The 18,849-nt window shown below is 44.3% G+C and overlaps 1 protein-coding gene across 2 annotated transcripts in view; it reads right to left on the reverse strand.

Moving 5' to 3' along the window:
* Nucleotides 1–543: 543 nt before the first annotated feature.
* The window catches only part of Gmeb2 (glucocorticoid modulatory element binding protein 2), a 41,581-nt gene continuing 23,275 nt past the window's right edge, over nt 544–18,849 (reverse strand). The window contains exons 4-10 of one of the 2 annotated variants that reach the window (XM_028885275.2): nt 18,494–18,621; nt 10,033–10,136; nt 8,222–8,379; nt 5,036–5,107; nt 4,660–4,797; nt 4,283–4,405; nt 544–3,547 (exon numbers count right to left, since the gene is read on the reverse strand). In XM_028885275.2, coding sequence (XP_028741108.1) covers nt 2,907–3,547; nt 4,283–4,405; nt 4,660–4,797; nt 5,036–5,107; nt 8,222–8,379; nt 10,033–10,136; nt 18,494–18,621 — 1,364 coding nt within the window. In that variant the 3' untranslated portion in view covers nt 544–2,906. The remainder of the gene's footprint in view (nt 3,548–4,282; nt 4,406–4,659; nt 4,798–5,035; nt 5,108–8,221; nt 8,380–10,032; nt 10,137–18,493; nt 18,622–18,849) is intronic. The other variant, XM_037205488.1, reaches the window with a different exon arrangement.

The raw sequence follows: 18,849 nt of genomic DNA on the forward strand, positions 1-18,849 counted from the left end.
ACAGCTCTACAGTGTCTGTCTTGATTTACAAGTAGTGAATCTCTGTTTCTGAGTCACCCAGTCTGCAAAGTCTGACGCAGCAAAAGAAAGGTGTACCTACACTGCGTACACCTACACACTGAACTAAACAAGGAAGCCAAATGGTACCTGGTGTGTTACTAAAAGTGTTTGAGCACAGTGTGGTGGTGCACACCTTTAATCCCAGCAAAGGCAGGTGGAATCCCTGTGAGTTCCAGGTCAGCCTGGTCTACATAGTGAGTTCCAGAACAGCCAGGGCTATGTAGAGAGACCCTGTCTCAAACAAACAAACAAAACAAAAAAATCCACCACCAACAAAAAAATATAACAATCAAACAAATATACAAACAAAACTGTCTGACCTCAGGACACTATGAAGGCTCCTTGGCGCCCAACCTCAGCCACAGTCAGACTCAGTGGCAGATGTGTGTGAAGAACCTGAAATAAGCTAGCACTGTCACAAGGGGCATGTTTTTACAAGTTAAATTTGGTTTCCCATAGTTTTCATCACAAGAGACAAACACACAAATTAAAAAAGTGTTTTTATTTTAAATCAAAGTACCAAGCAGATACTTACTTAACAACATACAAAGTAGAACTCAAAGAACTCAAACTTGCCCTTCCCTGCATGCCTCCTGGGCAGGCATGGAAAGGAGCTTGCACCCTCTGCAAAACCAAATCCTGTCCTATTTCCTCAGAAAACAAAACTGAAAGCAGCCACAAGCACCCATGTTTGCATGTGGAGGGGAAGACTTTCCTTCCTGGATCCTGAATGGCCCAATGGGCAGGGAACACAGCAACAGAGGAGTCAGTAGGAACCACAAGAGGCAGGTGCAAATAAGTGGTGGGGCAATGATCACACTTCCTCCCCAAGAACTGCAGGTTCCATGCAGATGGGACTATTAGGCCTTCTCTGTCCTACAGAACCCTCCCTGGCCTGCCAGGAACAGCCTTGGAGGGTGGGCTTATGGACAGCCTCTGGGGACAGTGGGAATGAGTGGTGTGAACTAATTCTGAAGCTGATTTGAGGATTATTCTTGTATGGCTCTGAAATGAACTTCATCTTCCACCAGTACCTCCATGCTCTAAGGGGCAAGGGCTAAAAGGTTTCAACCTTGCTCTTATAAAGAAAGGAAACTGGCCCACATCCCAAAAAGCAGATGGCACCTGGGACTTGTGCCAAGGAAAGGCTCTTGGTTCCCAGGGCAAGAAGGTTTTATTTGTGACGCTAATACAGTCTTAGCTTGTAGAGCAGGGACTTCTGGGCAGTACCCACCCTACTGGTCCTCCCAATGCCTCTAGAGTCACACAGCTGCATTTAACAGGACTTGTAACTCAAGCAAAGTAAGTTTTCAAAAAGGAGTATATACATAAACAGGTAAACATCTGCCAAAACCAGCCGATTCATGACCACAGTGAACAATGATGTAACAGAAGGAAAACAAGAGCTAGAACCTCAGTAGCTTGACATGGTGTGAGAGTAGGGGCAGGCAAGGCCCCAGTCTCAGCAAAGGTGAAAGGATCTGGGCACTCAAGGGGGATGGATGGATGGACAAAAAGTTAACCAGTTCCCTTCAAAGCAGATAAATGGGACAGTGGTCCCTTCCCACTGTGGGGCCCTTGAAAGGAAAGCCTTCAGTTGACAGAACAGGAAGTTTAAGAGGCACCTTAGAACTATCCTAGGACATACCTTACCAAGAGGCCAAAACTCTGTTCCCTGAATTGTTTGGCTCCAAGGACTCTGGCCTAGAGGACAGCCCCCTGCATGGGCCCAACCAGACCTATAAAATCTGTCTGCAGACAGCCTTCCATGGAACATTCTGGATCCTATCTCCCAGCTGAATGATCCTCCAACTCTAAACAGCCTTCTCACATACCCTGGAGCTCTCAGGATAGAGACACTGAGTATTGGCCAGAGAGGCCCTGCTCTACCTCCAGGGAAAATTTAGGGGTGCTACTATAGGGGACTATAAGAGCAGGCTGCACATAGGGAGTCATCTGAGCTACCCCAAATCTCAGGCATACCTCCATACAAATCCTCCAGAGCTTTCTCAGGGAAAGACACTACCTAAGACCTCTAGCACCTGGCTAGGTGTATGTATAGGTGCTCTGGGTCCCTCCCAGAACTGACTCAGAAGCCTAGGCACTCAGCATTGTTTTGGTTGAAAACACTATAAATTTAATTTTTCCTAGAAGCCTACTAAGCAATTTACTTAAAAACACCTGCAGCCCATGTGCAAAGGGGTCTAGAACACACCAGGTCCATGAGATCCCTTCACCACCTGAATGCCTGTGGGGTAGGGAGGGTCCTGACTGGGGTCTGCATTCAGCCCCAGGGCATGTTCCCACAGTGAAGGAACATGGACACTGGCCATACTGAACCTACAGAGAACTGTGGGAAGAGACCAAATCCATAGGATCTATGGCTTCCACACTCAGGCATGCTGCCCAAGACATGTGTCAATAATGACCCAGCAGGCTCAGCCCCATTGGGGTGCAGGCACTAGGACCTGTGATCAGTTGGGCTCTGGTGCTGGCTCTGCAGCTGTTCCAGAAGCACCCAGGCCTTCTCCTGGTCATTGACCCCCCTGGTTCCTGCTCAAGGCCCAATGTGTAAACAGGATTAATAAGCAACAGATGGAAAAGAGTATTTCCCACGAAAAAAGGGGAGGAAGTTTAGAAGCTGAAGACTGATTTTCCAGGTTGCTGGCATCATTCTGCCCCCTTTTCTTCTCTTGATTCATCCGGCAATCCTCTCTTTGGTTCAGCCCATCAGACCTGCCTGTGCTGAGCCAGTCCTGTGGCCTGTGTCTGTAGTGGCCTCTGCCTGCAGTGGCCTGAGGAGAGGCAGCCAGCCAAACTTGGAAGGATCTTACCCTCCCTGCCAGCTACTTATGCTCATGGTCATCTGCTACAGCAGCCACCTCAATAGTGGCTGTGTGTTCCTCAGGTCCAGTAGCAGCTGCTGTGGGCACTGTCATGATGGTGCTGCCTGCAGGTGATGCCTGGGCCACATTCTGCAGGGTGGGTCCAAGACCAGGCAGAGTGAGCAGCTGCAGTGGACTGACCACCTTTAGTACTGTACTGCCATCCTGCATGGCAGCTGTGCTCAGAACTGTGAGGCTGGATGTGTCCGGATGGATCTCTACCGTGCTGGGGAAGGTAGAGCCAGAGGAGGCCAGGACTGTGTAGCCCCCAAGCAGTGGGGAGGCTGGTGAACTGGCTGGGGCAGCTTGAGGAGAACCCTTCCCCAGGACAGTGGAGGGCAGTGTAGACACCACTTTGCTAAGTGGCATACTGGTCAGCTGGGACACAGGCATTCCTGGACCAAGAGCAATCTGTGCAGACTGTGTAAGCACCTGGGAAGCCATGGCAGCTGGTCCAGATGTAGCGCGTGCAAGACGGGGCCGCTTCATAGGGGATGGCAGGGAGACTGGTGTCAACGTCATGAGCACATTGCTGAGGTGCTGGGACTTGTGCTTCAGCTCCTTGGCACGGCGACGGTGCTCATCACACTGCTGTTCCAGTGCTGCAGGAGATACACAGCGTCACCACGGAGAACAGAGATGGAACAGATGGTGTTCCCACAGGGACAATGCAGACATGTACAATCAGTGAGCAGATCACAAGCCAACAGCAACCTGAATGACTGAAGGGCTGCTTGCCAAAGGAAAGGTTGGTAGCAGTAGGTCCCTTAATGGTCCTCAGGATGACCAAGAGCACAGTTCCAAAGGGAAGTTTTTTAGGCCAAACCTTTCCCTCAGCATCAAAGTGTTCCATTCAGTTTCACATGAAAGTTGTTGTTAGGCAAGAGCAACCAAGTAAAAGGCCTATTTGCACACAGACACTGACACAGACAGACAGACAGACAGACACACACACACACACACAGTCACATGCAGGGCATACATTTAAGTAAAAACACCAGGGAAAACTTATTATTAATATACAAACACCACAGGACAATCCAGCTCTGGTTAGAGCAGGTGTTTTTTTCCATTCCCCCATCATATTCCTTTAAATTAAAAAACTTGGTTCATCACAAAAAGGTCAGTAAAGAGTGACCTATCCTTTCTGTACTGGCAAGTCCGGCCACGGCCACTGGAGTTTCATTGACTTTTCCATGTACGATGCCTATGTTCTTCTGACTTCTTGGTCTTCAAATGAAAAGCTCACCTATGTGTCTGTGACTGAAGTATGTGGACACATGACTAGAGAGGTGAGCCTATGGGCTCCCCACACCCCACACTGCTGCTGGGCATACCTGCCAGGTCCCGGGCATACTGTTCCCGAGAGCGGTCCATTTGACATTTATGGCTGGCCAGCACCTTCTTCACAAGATCCAGCATGCCAAAGTTTTGCACGATGTTGTTGAGGAGGACAGCATCTTAAAGGGACAATGCCAACACTTAGTAAAAATCTGGGCCCCTCACAGAGTTTCTGAACTCCAGTGCTGGGCTGGCTCCTGAGGGACCAGCCAAGGGGAGGAGCTAGCTCCACTGAAGTTTAGGATGTATACCAAAAGACTCTCCCACTGACAGCTCCCCTCAGCACAGTAGGGTCCTGTGTTCAGGTTCAGCTTCCATCCCAGTTACATGGTAAGACCTAGGGATAGCAGGAGGGAGAATCAGGCCCATTTACCTCGGAGCTGCAGGGGTGGGTCCTGCACTCGCTGCTGCAGGCCTTTCATGGTTTCCTCCAGTTCCTGTTGGAATTCCTGTATGACCTCATCCAGTAAGCCCGCATCCTTCAGTCCCCGCCAGAATGCAAATGTGTCATCTATAATGGAAAAAGAGTCAGACAGGCAGGAACAAATCGATGTATGGAGTAATTGACAACAGAAAGTAGTAAAGGACATCGCCTTAGGAGGCCAGCACATGAAGCAGTGAGTTCCATATTACAGCCCATATGTCTAGTGGGTCAATGGTTGGATCCCAAACTCAGCCAGGATCAGATCATGGGTAGATAGTTCCTGCCATGGGCCCACCTGTATTCCCAAGAAGCTGGGGGAATATACCTCCAATGGCTGTGGTCCAGTCACCAGGGTCCTCACAGGTCTCTATGGTGATGGTAGCAGGTGAGCCATTCACTGCAGGTAAGGCAGAGCTGTGGGTGAGTGTTGCTCTATATTACAGCCCCCAGAACTAAAGTCCCGATGATCCTTCCAAGGCTACATCTGAATCCTTCTTTCCCACCCATTTTCACAGAACTGAGAAGCACAATACACTAGTACTAGTCAAAGTTCTCTCTACTTCATAGAGAGTTTATTTTTAATCACAGATATCTTTAAACACACAAAGAAAGAACAGCCTCTGAGCCATCATCCAACTTCAGCAGCTCCCAACATTCTGCTCCTCTGGTTCTATGTGCAAGCCCCTGTGACTAAGCCTTGGAAAACTGGCAGGGGAACTCTCTGCCCACCTGGTTTTCCTCTCCTTGCCCTATGGGTCACCTTTACCTCTTGTCTAAATTTTACTGATGCCATAGTAATCTTAGAACTCATCATACTTCCAATTTTTTTAATATTAAAAGAGACAGACTTTTAGTCTAGTATATCCCCAAGTTCATATCTGGCACCTACAAATCCAACTGTCCACATAGTTTGCACTTGGAAGTTCTGGAGTTTCTGACCATGGCTTCATGCACACACCTAGCTCAGAGGCAGACTCAGAATCAGACCTATATTTCAGAAGATATGGAATTGTTGAGGACAGCATCTTAAAAGGATAATGCCAACACTTAGTAAAAATTTGGGCCCCTCCCAGAGTTCCTGAGGGACCAGCTGGTAGGAGGAGCCAGCTCCACAGAAGTTTAGGATGCATGCCAAAAGACTCTCCCACTGACAGCTCCCTCAGCACAGTAGGGTTACCAATGTTGTAATGCTTGTGAGTCCTGTATGCCTGAAATCAACTAAACAGGAATACCTCTCCCTAGCTAGACAATATTCAAGCCAAAGGCTCATAAATATTCTAAGCTAAAGAAACCAAATCACCAGAAGAGCTAAATCCTAACCTCAGTTCTGCTTTTCCTAGGAATCACAGCCTTGCTTAGGGGGCTCAGAAAGCCCACTTGCTGTCAGGAGATGGCACTAGTGGTTCCTATTTGTCCTGACCTGTCACCTCACCTACAACCAATGTTCTTTTTTCAGGAACTGCTATTTATTGGTTATTTACTTTAAAAGCATATATATATATTGGCATGAGACCTACAAAATAATCCCATAAAATTGGCATTCTGGCTGGTTACCATCTCACTAAGGCTTGCAGGAATAAGCTAGTAGGTGTTCTTCCTGTTATGATGTGATTACACACTGATAAACACACCATCAGTTGGAAACACTACAAACCCCCATAGTTCAGCCAACTCTAAGTATACTTAAAACACCTCACTAGCCTCTGTTGGGCTGTGACTAACTTTAATAAGGCAAGCCAAGACAGCCACCAAGACCTGGACCACTCACTCCCCACACTGCCTTTCATTCTGATGTGTGTCCCCAGAAGAGCTCTGTCCTGACCTCCTAGTATACCTGGTGCTTTGGGTCCAGAAAGGAGCTAAGCAATAGACACCCTCAAATCATGGTAAACCATAAACATGGACTGAGGGAAGAGCTGACAAAGGTCAGTCCCTATGACCCTGGGTGTTCCTGGGTTTCTCAAGAGAATTCAGTACTATCAAAAGAGCTGAATCCTAACCCTGACTCTGCCTAATCTTGACCAACCAGTCTGCAAAGAAGCACTTTGAAAAGAAAATAGGGCAGAACTCATAGGGCCTCACTCTCTTCCCCCATCCCCAGATGAGGATCTTCAGTTGGTCTGGTTAAACAGCAAGGGCATACATAGTTGATCACATGGAAGCGCATGCCAGCTTAACATTGTAGAACGATAGCTTAGGGCGGTCAGTGACACTGACAGAAAGATAACACAGCCCAATTTCACAATAAGGAGCTCAGGACCCAACTTCATTCTCACCTCAGTTTTCAAAATACCTCACTCAGAACTGGATAGAATTCTAGAAAACTGCCAGATGGTGGTGGCACACACCTTTATTAATCCCAGCACTCAGGAAGCAGAGGCAGGTGAAACTCTGTGAGTTCAAGGCCAGCCTGGTCTACAAAGCTAGTTCCAGGATGACAAGGGCTAAACAAAGAAATCTTGTCTTGAAAAACCAAATTGAATGAATGAATGAATAAAAAGAAAGAAAAGAGTCAATCTTTCTACAGCTCTGAAGGATGGATATCTGTGGTGATATATATTGTGTACCCTAATAAATTTGCCTGAAGATCAGAGAAGAGAACAAGCCACTAGATTAAACATAGATGCTGGGCAGTGGTGGCACACACCTTTAATCCCAATACTTAGTAGTTACATGCCTTTAATCCCAGCACTAAAAAGGAAGTGATATGGTGGGTGGAGAAAGGTATATAAGGCATGAAGGGACAGGAACTAAAGCCTTTTCGGCTAAAGGCCTACCAGTTGAGGCTCTTGCAGGCTGAGGAATTGGTAAGTTAAGAGGTGGCCTGCTCTGCTTCTCTGATCTTTCAACTTTCACCCTGATATCTGGCTCTGGGTTTTTATTAAAAGACCATTTTAACATTTGAACAACAGATATTAACAGAGAAGAATATCCTAAATTGTCACCAAAAATCCAAATAGCAGGAAAGACCTGCATCCAGATACCAGTAAAAGGTCTGAAAAGTCACCAAGCACCAAGGAAAATGTATCTCTACTTTAGGCCTTGAGTGATCGACAGCAGGCCTAGAGACACAGGTTATTCTTAACCATTCTTTATATCCTCTCTATATGTGAAATACTATCTTAAAATGAAAATAACTGAAGATGCTTTAAAATTCCCCATTAGCAGCCAGGCAGTGGTGGTGCACGCCTTTATTAATCCTAGCACTCTATGAATTTAAGGCCAGTCTGGTTTACAGAGTGAGTTCCAGAACAGCCAAGGCTGCATATAGAAACCTTGTCTCGAAAAACAAACAAAACAAGCAAACAAATAAACAAAAGATCCCCCATTAGCAAACCCAACAAATCCCCAGGTGTGCTTCCAGGAAGAATACAAGGAAGAAGGCTGACTCAACATTGTAGGGCCCTGTGGAAGGAGTGTTCTTGGAGAACAGACAAGGTATATGGTACCCAGTGAGGGCTGGTCAGGAGAGCTGAAATGACCTGCAAGACTGGCAGCCTCTTGTACCTACCATCAGCTGCAGCTGGTGTGAGTGGGATGTACTCTGTGGATGTGGGGCTGTTCAGGGACACACGGGCCCCTGAGAGGTCAATCTTTGTGCTGCGACAGGTATTAGAGCAGACTTTGTCATGCTGGTAGAAATCTAGTTCCCCAGAGTCCATGATCTTCCTGCGGAGAAGCCAGAGCAATCCAGGTGAGACCTAACTGAAAATACCTCATCTACCACTGTGACTTCGACTGTCCAACTGCAGTGGGTAGGTTCCAGCAGAGGTGCCATTAGGGCTAGGCTCCTCTGAGGTAGGCGATGGGCTGCAATTTTCACTATGCAGAAAACTCAAATACAAGTACAGTACAGGTGGCACAGCCACCTCAAGCCACCTACACAGCATTCTGTCCATAGAAGGAGATGAAGGCACTTGTGGTGGTATTGTGTTCCCCAATATATAGTGCACCCTAATAAACTTATCTGGGGTCAGAGAACAGAACAGCCACTAGATATAGAGGCCAGAAAATGGTGGCACACACACCTTTAATCCTAAATTAGAGATCCATCTAGATCTCTGTGAGTTCAAAGCCATACTGGAAACAGCCAGGCATGGTGACTCATGCCTTTAATCCCAGGAAGTGAGCCTCTAATCCCAGGAAGTGATGGCAAGAAGCAGAAAGGTATATAAGGCATGAGGACCAGGAACTAGAGCTGGTTAAGCTTTTAGGGTTTTAGCAGCAGTTCAGCTGAGATTCATTCTGGATGACAACTCAGAGGCTTCCAGTCTGAGGAAACAGGATCAGCTGAGGAACTGGCCAGATAAGGTTAGCTGTGGCCAGTTCTGTTTCTCTGATCTTTCAGTGTTCACCCCAATACCTGGCTCCATGTTCGTTTTTACTAGTAAGACCTTTTAAGATCCGTGCTACAGGCACTGGCTAGCAAGTATCCATACTGTGATGGTGGACCTGGGGGCAGACCCACAGCTGACAAAGGTGGTGAGTGACTCAGTCCTGGGGCAGGGAATTAAGATCATTTCCAGGGGAAGCTTTGCTTTTTGGAAGGACAGGAAAGGAATTCCTCAAAAAACAATTTCTAAGGCTACAGTCACTTATTCTCACCTACCAGAGTCTTCCCTTCTAAGTACTCCCTCTGGCCTCTTTGAGGTCTTGAATCAAAATTCCACCAGTCTCAGCCAGACTATCATAACCCATAAACATAAGGCCAGATGCTCTAGTTTCACTCAGCCTATGGGCAGTGGTGGCCTCAGGCAATCCTAGCACACTTCTCTCAGCCTGTGGTCTCAATAGCTATCCCGTCAGACCTATTTTAGAAAACAGAGGGTTTCTCAGAGGTATAAGGCTGAGAGCTATGAGAAAGCACCCAGAGTTGACTACTCTGACACAAAATAGTGTACCTTAGGGAGTGCTTAGGAAGTGAGGTAGCTGGTTGATGGAACACCCCCTAGGAGAGCTTGCCAGTCTCCAGATACACAGAAACGAGTATGGCTCTTAGGTCATAAAGTATGTAAGCCTGGCATGTCCTAAGTACCTGTGTACTTCACAAGGGACTTTCATAAAAAGTAATAAAAAAGACAGAAGGGTCCCATAAAACACTGTCAAAAAAATTAAACATCTATGTAAAAACACCAGGTTATAGCCTTAATTTTTAATACATTCAAAATATACATCACCACCACCACCACCAAGTAAAGAATTAGTGGAAATTAAAATAAAACTCAAATAATTCATCTTCAAAGATCCAAAGCCAAATGAAAAAGCAATGGCTGTGAACCCCACCCCTTCCCTCCCATCATCTCAAGCTGGTCAGATGCCCACCTGAGCATGATGCCATTCATCCGGATGGCTCTCTTCCAATCCTTCAAGGTAGATTTCCCTGCCAGGTGCACAAACTCCTTTGGGCTGATCACATGTTCATCGTACTAGAAAGAAGCACAGAAGTACAGGACCTTCTCAGACTGACACAGGCCTGGTGAAACTATAGCACAACCCATTCTCCCTTCCAACTCCAGCCTGCACCAGGGGTTCATAGGAAGGAATGACATGGCTCTACCAGTCACAGGCCTCAGTACAGAACACTCTGATACAGTCCTTCATTGGAATATGCCCCAGTAGCCAGGGGCCAGGGTAAAGGCCAGCTCTTTACCTGATACTTAGCATGCTGTAGCCCCAAAAAAGTGTACTATGTGCCAGATGAGGGGGCAGACCACAGCAGAGAAAGCTTCTGGTGTACTCTCCCACCAGAAAGACACAGCAAGTCACTTATAGATTATTCCTTAAGTGATATGCACCCGTTATCACATCAGAAAAATGTAGTATTAATCAAGACATAAGCAAATAGCCTGCCTATGATGTGAATGGCCCCTTGCCTAAGAAGCCACAGAAACATAAGATGCACAGTGCCCTGCCTTGCATAGTGCTCATACATATCCACCTCAAAGTCAAGAGAATTGCCCTCTTGATTCAACACTGTTCTGGGACTTACTAGGGCAAAAAGCTTGAAAAGGTAAACATACTATTCAGTGTCCTGAAGCAAGCAACTACTAGAACTAAAGAATGAAAATAAAGCTCAGATGAACCAGTTCCAGGGCTCCAGAAACCACCTCTTTTCAGAATTCCACTTCTTAAGCATAGAGGACTTCTGCAGGTAGCATGGTCACAACTGTCATGATCAATCACAACTGCAATGGCCATCTGCTGATAGAAATGATGTAGCTAAATTCCCCAAGAACCAGTGCAGCTTTTGTAATCCAGAGCAACAGCAAAGAACTCTCTTCACATTGCTGATCAGGGCAGAACTGGAAGACTACTGTAGTACCCAGCATCCAGCCCTTCATTCTGCAATTACCTCTGCTCATCTGACCTTGCCTTCCTGGCTTGATCCCGTTCAAGTCCAACACTTGGTTCTAGGAACCAATTCTATTTGTTACCCCTTTCCTTTCCTACCCTCATGTGGGATGGTGGCTATCTCTATTTCTTCTCTGCATGCTCTATGCTGGGCCCCGAGTATATCATGGGTTGGCTATCAAAGCCTACCAACCACTGAGCACCACTGTGTAATTCCTCCTTTTATTTATTTATTTACTTATTTATTTTTGAGATAGGATCTTGCTATGTAGCCATGGCTGGCCTGGTAATTGCTATGTAATCCAGGCTGGTCTCAAGCTCACAGCCATCCTCCTGCTTCAACCTCTCAAGTGCTAAGATTACTATTAGCATTTGCCACCATGCCTGGCTACCCAACATTTCATTTCCATGCTGCCAGTTGACCACGTAGAATCTGCCCTCATATCTCTTACCCTCCACTCCTCTTTGTATCCTACATTTCTGTTTGGAATCTCTTTTCCTCTGCATGAAACATATCCAGAGCATCCTTTGCAGAAGATATACTGATGACAATTTAGTTTTTCCTGAAAAATATCTATTTCATACTTATTTTCAGAAATAACTTTACAATCATCTCTCTTATCATAGAGAATCTTGCATTATGTAACCTCTGGCTTCTCCTGAGCAATCTTCCTTGCTCTTTAGCCATCTTTATTTGGGGAAATTTTGTTTGTTTATTTGCTAGAGATACAGTCTCACTATGCAGTCCTGGCTGGAATTCTTTATGTAGACCAGGCTGACCTTGAACTCAGAATTCTGCCTGTCTCTGTTTCCTGAGTGTGTGCTAGGATTAAATGTATGTACCATCATGCCTGGCCCTTGTTGTTTTGTACTGGGGATTGAAACCAGGGCCTTCACATGCTAGGCAAGTATTTTACCACTGAGCTACATCTCCAACTTTCAAGCCATTTTAAATATCTTCTTTGCTCCTATAATTCTAGTGCTTTACTGTGATGCTATCTGTGGGATACTTATTTTTTATTTTGATATAATTAATCTTACAGAATAATTGCAAAGGTATTCCAGGAAATCCACTACACTTTCTTCAGAATCACAGCTATTTCACTTAGCCCTTCTGCACCACCGCCATCTACACAGACATGTATATGCATGTGTTCTGGACTGGTGAGACCCTCGACTCCCTTCCCCCCCTCTTTTTTTTTTTTAATTCGAGACAGGGTTTCTCTGTGCAGCTTTGGCTGTCTTGGAACTTACTCTGTAGACCAGGCTGGCCTCGAATTCACAGAGATCTGCCTGCCTCTGCCTCCCAAGTGCTGGGACTAAAGGTGTTAGCTACCACCCCCCAGCAAGACCCTTGACTCTTGACCCCATAGTAATAGACACAGACTGCCTAGGAACAAGGTACTCTGACACAATCAAGAAACACTTTCCCAGATCAGGATCAGTACATTATTAGTGTCCACCTGCAGTCCATATTCAAATACACCAACTGTCCTGATTATAGCCTTTCTCCCTGTTTTGTCTTGATATAAGAATGACTACAAGGTTTATTAGAGTCCTTCATAAAACCACCTCCCAATCTGCTTTTATTTTTCTTTACCTTTGCATTTTTGAAGCACACAGGTCAGGCTTTTGTTTTGTTTTTAATTTTACTTTATGTGTATGACTGTTCTATCTGTATATATGTATGTGCACCACGTGTATGCCTGGTGCCTGAGGTCAGAAGAGAGCATAGGATCCCTGGAACTGGAGTTACAGGATGGTTATGAGCTGCCATGTGGATACTAGAAACTGAACTTAGATATCTTAACTACTGAGTCATCTTTCCAACTTTGTTTTTTTTGTTTTGTTTGAGGGTGGTGTTCAAGACAGGCTTTCTCTGTGTAATAGCTCTGGCTGACTCACTTTGTAGACCAGGTTGGCCTCCAACTCAGAGTTCCGCCTGCCTCTGCCTTGGAATGCTAGTAAAGGTGTGTGCCACCACTGCCCAGCTGGTTTTGTTTTGTTTTGTTTTTAAAGCACCCACTCACTCTTTATTGCTTTTATGACAAAACTGTCCCTCCACACATCTGCTCTGCCCTCTGACCCTGGCATTTACTTCAAGTAAACATGCCAAATGGGGAAGAAAAATGATGGGTCAGAGAACAACACTTGAGGGTTAGGAGTCACCAAGTCTTTCACAAAGCAAACTTAAAAGCAACAATTTTGTCAAATGCCTCAGAGGGTTTCCACAGTGGAAAGGGAGGTGGTCCTTAATTATAGATTTTCCTTTCAGGGCCTGATGGATTTTGGTACATGTATCTAATGGCTGATCTTTTTCTTTTTTTTTTTTAATAAATTTATTTTATACTCCAGCATCAGTTTCCCTTCCCTCCTCTCCTCCCAGTTCCTCCCCTCCATCCCCCATCTGTTTCCCCTGCCAATCCACTCTTCCTCCATTTCTGTTTAGGAAAGGGCAGGTCTCCCGTGAATATCAACAACATGGGTATTAAGCTGCAGTAAGACTAAGCACCTCCTCATGGTTTTGTGTTTTTAAAGGCAGGGTTTCACTGTCTAGCTCTGGCTGGCTAAGAACTTTCCATGTAGGCCAAGCTGACCTGGAAACTATAGAGATTCACCTGTTTCTGTCTCCATGTGCTAGGATTAAAGGCAGGTACCATGATGCCTGGTCCTGCAGGTTAGGTATTTTATTATAGTTCTGTCTCCTAATTTGTATTTGAAGTTTTTCTCAGGAGTAAAGTTAGGCTGTGAGTTTTGGGCAGGAATGCCTAGGATTTCCTACCCATGGGTTCTATCAGTTCAATGGTTGCCTACCCAAGGAATTCTATTCCATCTTGACAGTTGCTTATCCTAAAGCCAAGGATATAGACATTGGCCCCCTGGACAGGGAAGGATCTCAAAGCTTCACTGCAGCCACATCACTCTGTGTTAGTGTGTGATCTAGAAGGGATGCTCTGACTGCTCCTTACTCCACTTCACAGCTAGATTTCCTAGTCCACCACTCCTTCCATATTCACTGGTAGACATTCTCATGAAAACAACACTTCTCTCTCTGCACACACCTAACAGAAGTGTACTTAATATAAGAAAAACTACATGAAATATGTTGTAATAAACTTTATTTCCCAGTCATTAAGCCATTGCTGAGGACTCAGTAGCCTCTTCATGCCCCTTTCTTCTTAACACTCTATCCCAACTTCTGTCTGTCTTTTCTTGCAGTACCTTCCACAAACTATTCTACAGAGGAAAAGAAATTGTGTTGCATGTACACTATCCATATCCTACACTCTTTTGAATTCACTGTCAATACAAGTAAAGATCATGACTAGCTTCCTATTAACACTGAGTTATATCTGTAGGAAAATTAACAGAAAAATGCAGGAGGACCCTTACTATTGTCTAAGGGATCACTGATGAATAAAATCAAAAGAACTAGTAAGGAATTTTTTTGGGTGTGTGTGTGTGTGTGTGTGTGTGTGTGTGTGTTTATACACACGTATAGAGACCATATGTGGTTTGAATGAGAATATCTACCATAGGCTAATATATTTGAAAACTCAGTCCCCAGTTGGTGGGACTGTTCGGGAAGGATTAGAAGAAATGGCCTTGGAGACAGTGTGTCACTGGGGGTGGGCTTTGATTTTTCAAAAGTTCACACCATTCCACTTAGCTTTCTCTCTCTCTCTTTCTTCAGTATACCTGTAGTTCAGGATGTAAGTAAGTTCTTAGCTACTGTTCCAGTGCTATGCCTTCCTACCTGTTGCCATGTTCCCTACCATGATGACCACGGACTCTAACCGTCTAGAACTATGAGCCCCAATAAATTCTTTCTCTTATAAGTTGCTTTGATCATGGTGTCTCTTCACTGCAATAAAAAAGTAACTAAGATATTCACCAAACCTGGACCTCACCAATTTGGAAGACTAGCTAGTCAGCAAGTCCCACTGCCTCTGTCTCCATAGTGTTGGGAAGACAGTATGCATCATGATGCTTTTGTTTGTTTTTGGTTTTGTTTTGTTTTGTTTTTTGTTTTGTTTTGTTTTGAGACAGGGGTTCTCTGTGAGGCCTGGCTGCCTTGGAACTCACTTTGTAAATGAGGCTAGCCTTGAATTCACAGAGGTCTGCCTGCATTTGCCTCCTGAGTGCTGGGATTAAAGGTATGTGTCACCACTGCCCAGCTAAAAGGGTTGTTTTTCTGAGGGGGGGGATTTTAAAATTATAATTTAATTGCAACATTTCTCCGTTCCCTTTCCTCCCTCTAAATCCTCCCAAATAACCTTCCTTGTTCTCCTTCAAATCTACGGCCTCTTTTTCCACTAATTGTTATTTCATGCCTATGTATATACATATATATTTCTAAATATAACCTGTTCAGTCCATATAATGTTATTGGTATGTATGTTTTCTTAACTGACTTTGGCACTGGACAACCAATTGGTGTGATCTTCCCTGGGGAAGACCACCTCTTCCACTCCCAGCTTCCTCAGTTGCCTACAGTTCTTTGTATAGGGTCGAGGCTTCATGGATTTTCTCCATACAGTTTGGCATGCTCATCCTTGTTCAGCTAATATTTGAGCAGTCATGTTGGTGAGACTTTATGAGTGTAGCCTCTGATAATACTAGGAGACACAATCTCATAGCAAATTCGCAAGGGTGCTAGGGATTTTAACTCAGATCCTCTTGCATGCATAGCAAGCCCTTTACTAACCAAGCCTTCTTCCTAGGACAAAGATGTTTTTATTTGTTCGTTTTTTTAGGTGGTACTAGAAATTGAATCTAGGGTCTTTTGTTTGCAGACAAGTTGTGTGTGTGTGTGTGTGTGTGTGTGTGTGTGTGTGTGTGTGTGTGTATGTGTATGTGCGCGCGCACATGCTTCCATACATATGCAAAGAGTTATATCCCCAGCCTGTAGTAAAGGAATTTAAGAAGAAATCTGCCTGCAATAATGCCAGAGTTCAACATCCAGAATACAAATGAAATAACTCAGCTACAGGGTAACCAGTAAAAGAACATTTGTCAGCTCTTTGGCAGAGATTGAACTTGCTAAGGATGATCAGCTAAAGGCTCGTAGGCTTTAGATCAGTGATTCTCAACCTGCAGGTCAAGACCCCTTTGGATATCAACTAACCCTTTCACAGGGTTTGTATTATCAGAAACCCTGCATATCAGACATTTACATTATTATTCATAACAGTAGCAAAATTACAATTATAAAGTAGCAATGAAAATAATTTTATGATTGGAGGTCACCACAACATGAAGAACTGTATTAAAGGGATTACAGCATTAGGAAGATTGAGGACCACTGTTTTAGATGTTTGTAGTTCATGAAAGGTTAAATCAAGATTTCCTTGTAAGGCATAGAATTTCCCTTCTGTCCCTTGACACAAATTTAAAAGCATCACAGCTTATGTCATAATCACATGGAGTCTGCTTTTTAACTTAGTATAAAACATTTATGCAATAAACTGAAAAGATAAGAGGAACCTTATCTTACGCATGTATTACTACTTATTTCTCTCTTGTCTTGCTAGGATTAAACTCCAAGCCTTATACATGCTAAACAAGTGATCAGCCACTGAGCTCCAGCCTGATGTTAATTTATTTTAACATTAAATTATTCCAGATGGGAGCCTTTCTGTTCATCTGGGGATCATTCAGGTCTTTCAAAAGATGGACAGCAGTCTTGCCTCCTCATGAAGTCTTCAGGCTCCTTCCTTGAAGACAGACATGTTGTATTTTTTCTCCTGCTTCTATCTGCCAATTTCTCGTATCTATGAACTGAGATTTGAATGAAGTTTTTGATTCTATCCTCCAGTTCACTAATCATCTCTTCAGCTATGTCTAATCTCTGAAACAAATCAATCAAATATTTAGTTTTAAATCTATTCATTTCTAGCTAATGTTTTTGTCAAATTTGCTCATGCTTTACACATATTCAGGCTTATCTTTTATTATTTGAGATGAATTAATAATTATTTGGAGTTAAGGGATGGCTCAATTGGTAAAGTGCTTCCTGCATAAACATAAAGAATCTGTTTGGATCCCCAGCACCAACATAAAAATCCCAGTACAGTGGTTCATGTCTGGAATCCCAGTGATGAGCTGATTCTGTTGCCCAATGTTTCTTCACATGCTCATCCAAGGCACCTTGCTCTCTTGTGTCGAGTGCTTTGGTTTTCTTTTTCTGTGAGGTACTCCCTACCTGTTCCTGACTTAGAATTTTGTAGAAATTACATAAGGTAAATGGATTTCTTCAAAAAGGATTTTTCAACTATTTCTGTCAAATTGTGGGAGAAGTCAGCCTAGAAATTACTTAAAACCAAGCTATCCTCTGATGGAGGTTCTAACCATACTGTCACAGGTCAGTGTTCTAGAGAGCAAGCTTCTATTCTCATTGCTTAAATTGGGAGTGCCAGCATTCTGCTCAGGGTGGGCAGAGGTGGGCTGATGTCATGAGTCTCATCAGTATCAATTTTAGAGACCAGCCCCTCTCTAAACACAAGCTATGAAGAACCCCAGGTTTTACCTTTTTGTCTTCAGCAGACAAAACTTAGATGACTCATATCTTGGGCAAGAGCAAGACTCATCATTCTGTCTCGGCACTATACCCATACTTTGATCCTGGGACTAATAACTTTTAATTTTTGCCAACTTAAGATAGCTTTATGGGAGGGGGAAGGGGGTTGGAGAGGTAGTTCAGTGGTTACAGTACTTGTTTTCTTGCAGAGGACCTAAATTCAATTCACAGCATCCACATGGTAGATCACAATCATTCATAACTCCAGTTGTGATTTGATGTACTCTTCTGGCCTCCTCAGTCACCAGGCATGCATGTGGTGCACATACATACATGAAAGCAAAACACTCATATATAAAATAGAATAAATTAAAAAATTCAAACCAGCTTTATGAATATACCTTAGTGTGAATTTTGGGCTGTTTCAATACAAAATGAGTTTAGGTACTAACCTACCATGGTGCCAGAAATAGAATACCTTTCCCACTCAATATCCCCTAGCTACTAAATGAGGTCTCTTCAGAGCATACCTCAGTCTGTCAAACAAAGCCATCTGCAACTCAGAGGCCATAGCTTCTACCATATACCTAACAGAAGTAAGTGTACTTAATATAAATAAGAAAAACGACATGAAATGAACTGCCATAAACTTAACCTCCTTCAAATTAGGTATGTCTTCTCGCCAACCTGTCTCTGTTGCTTCACCTCAGCAGAAATTAAATTACTCTTGCTGGAGGCTTTTTCTCACTGTATTCATTATTCCTAGAGGTTATCTGCTGTGCCTCCTCTGTCTCCCCAGGCCCATGAGACTCAGCTTTCTTCCAGAGGAGTGTCCTGCATAGGACACTGCAGCCCCCAACACCCAAGCAGGAGGAAGTGCAGGTAAAGGTGTGCGCCTCACCTGACCCTCACCTGAACACATTTCACATTGATGCCAGGGCACACAAACTTCCTCCAAATGAGGTTAGCTCTGCTGTCTCCGCAAGTGATGGGGTACACAATTTCAGCCTCTAAGTTCTCCCCCTCTTCAGCCATCTTCACTTCTCACAGACACATGGACAAGAAAAAGTAGAAAGAGAAAATCAGTTACAAACTTTCCAAAGAACTTCCTGCTTTGCCAATCTGAAACCAAACTGAGACCTAAGAAGGCCTGAAACAGAGCCCAGAAGCAAGGTTCCCATCAAGCCCATGGAGAATTTCAGATGAATCAACAAAAAAGACTATATATCAGTAACTATTAACCACAATATTAATATAAGCTCATTAAA

This window comes from Peromyscus leucopus, chromosome 4 (assembly GCF_004664715.2).
Source record: "Peromyscus leucopus breed LL Stock chromosome 4, UCI_PerLeu_2.1, whole genome shotgun sequence".
Lineage (NCBI taxonomy): Eukaryota > Metazoa > Chordata > Mammalia > Rodentia > Cricetidae > Peromyscus > Peromyscus leucopus.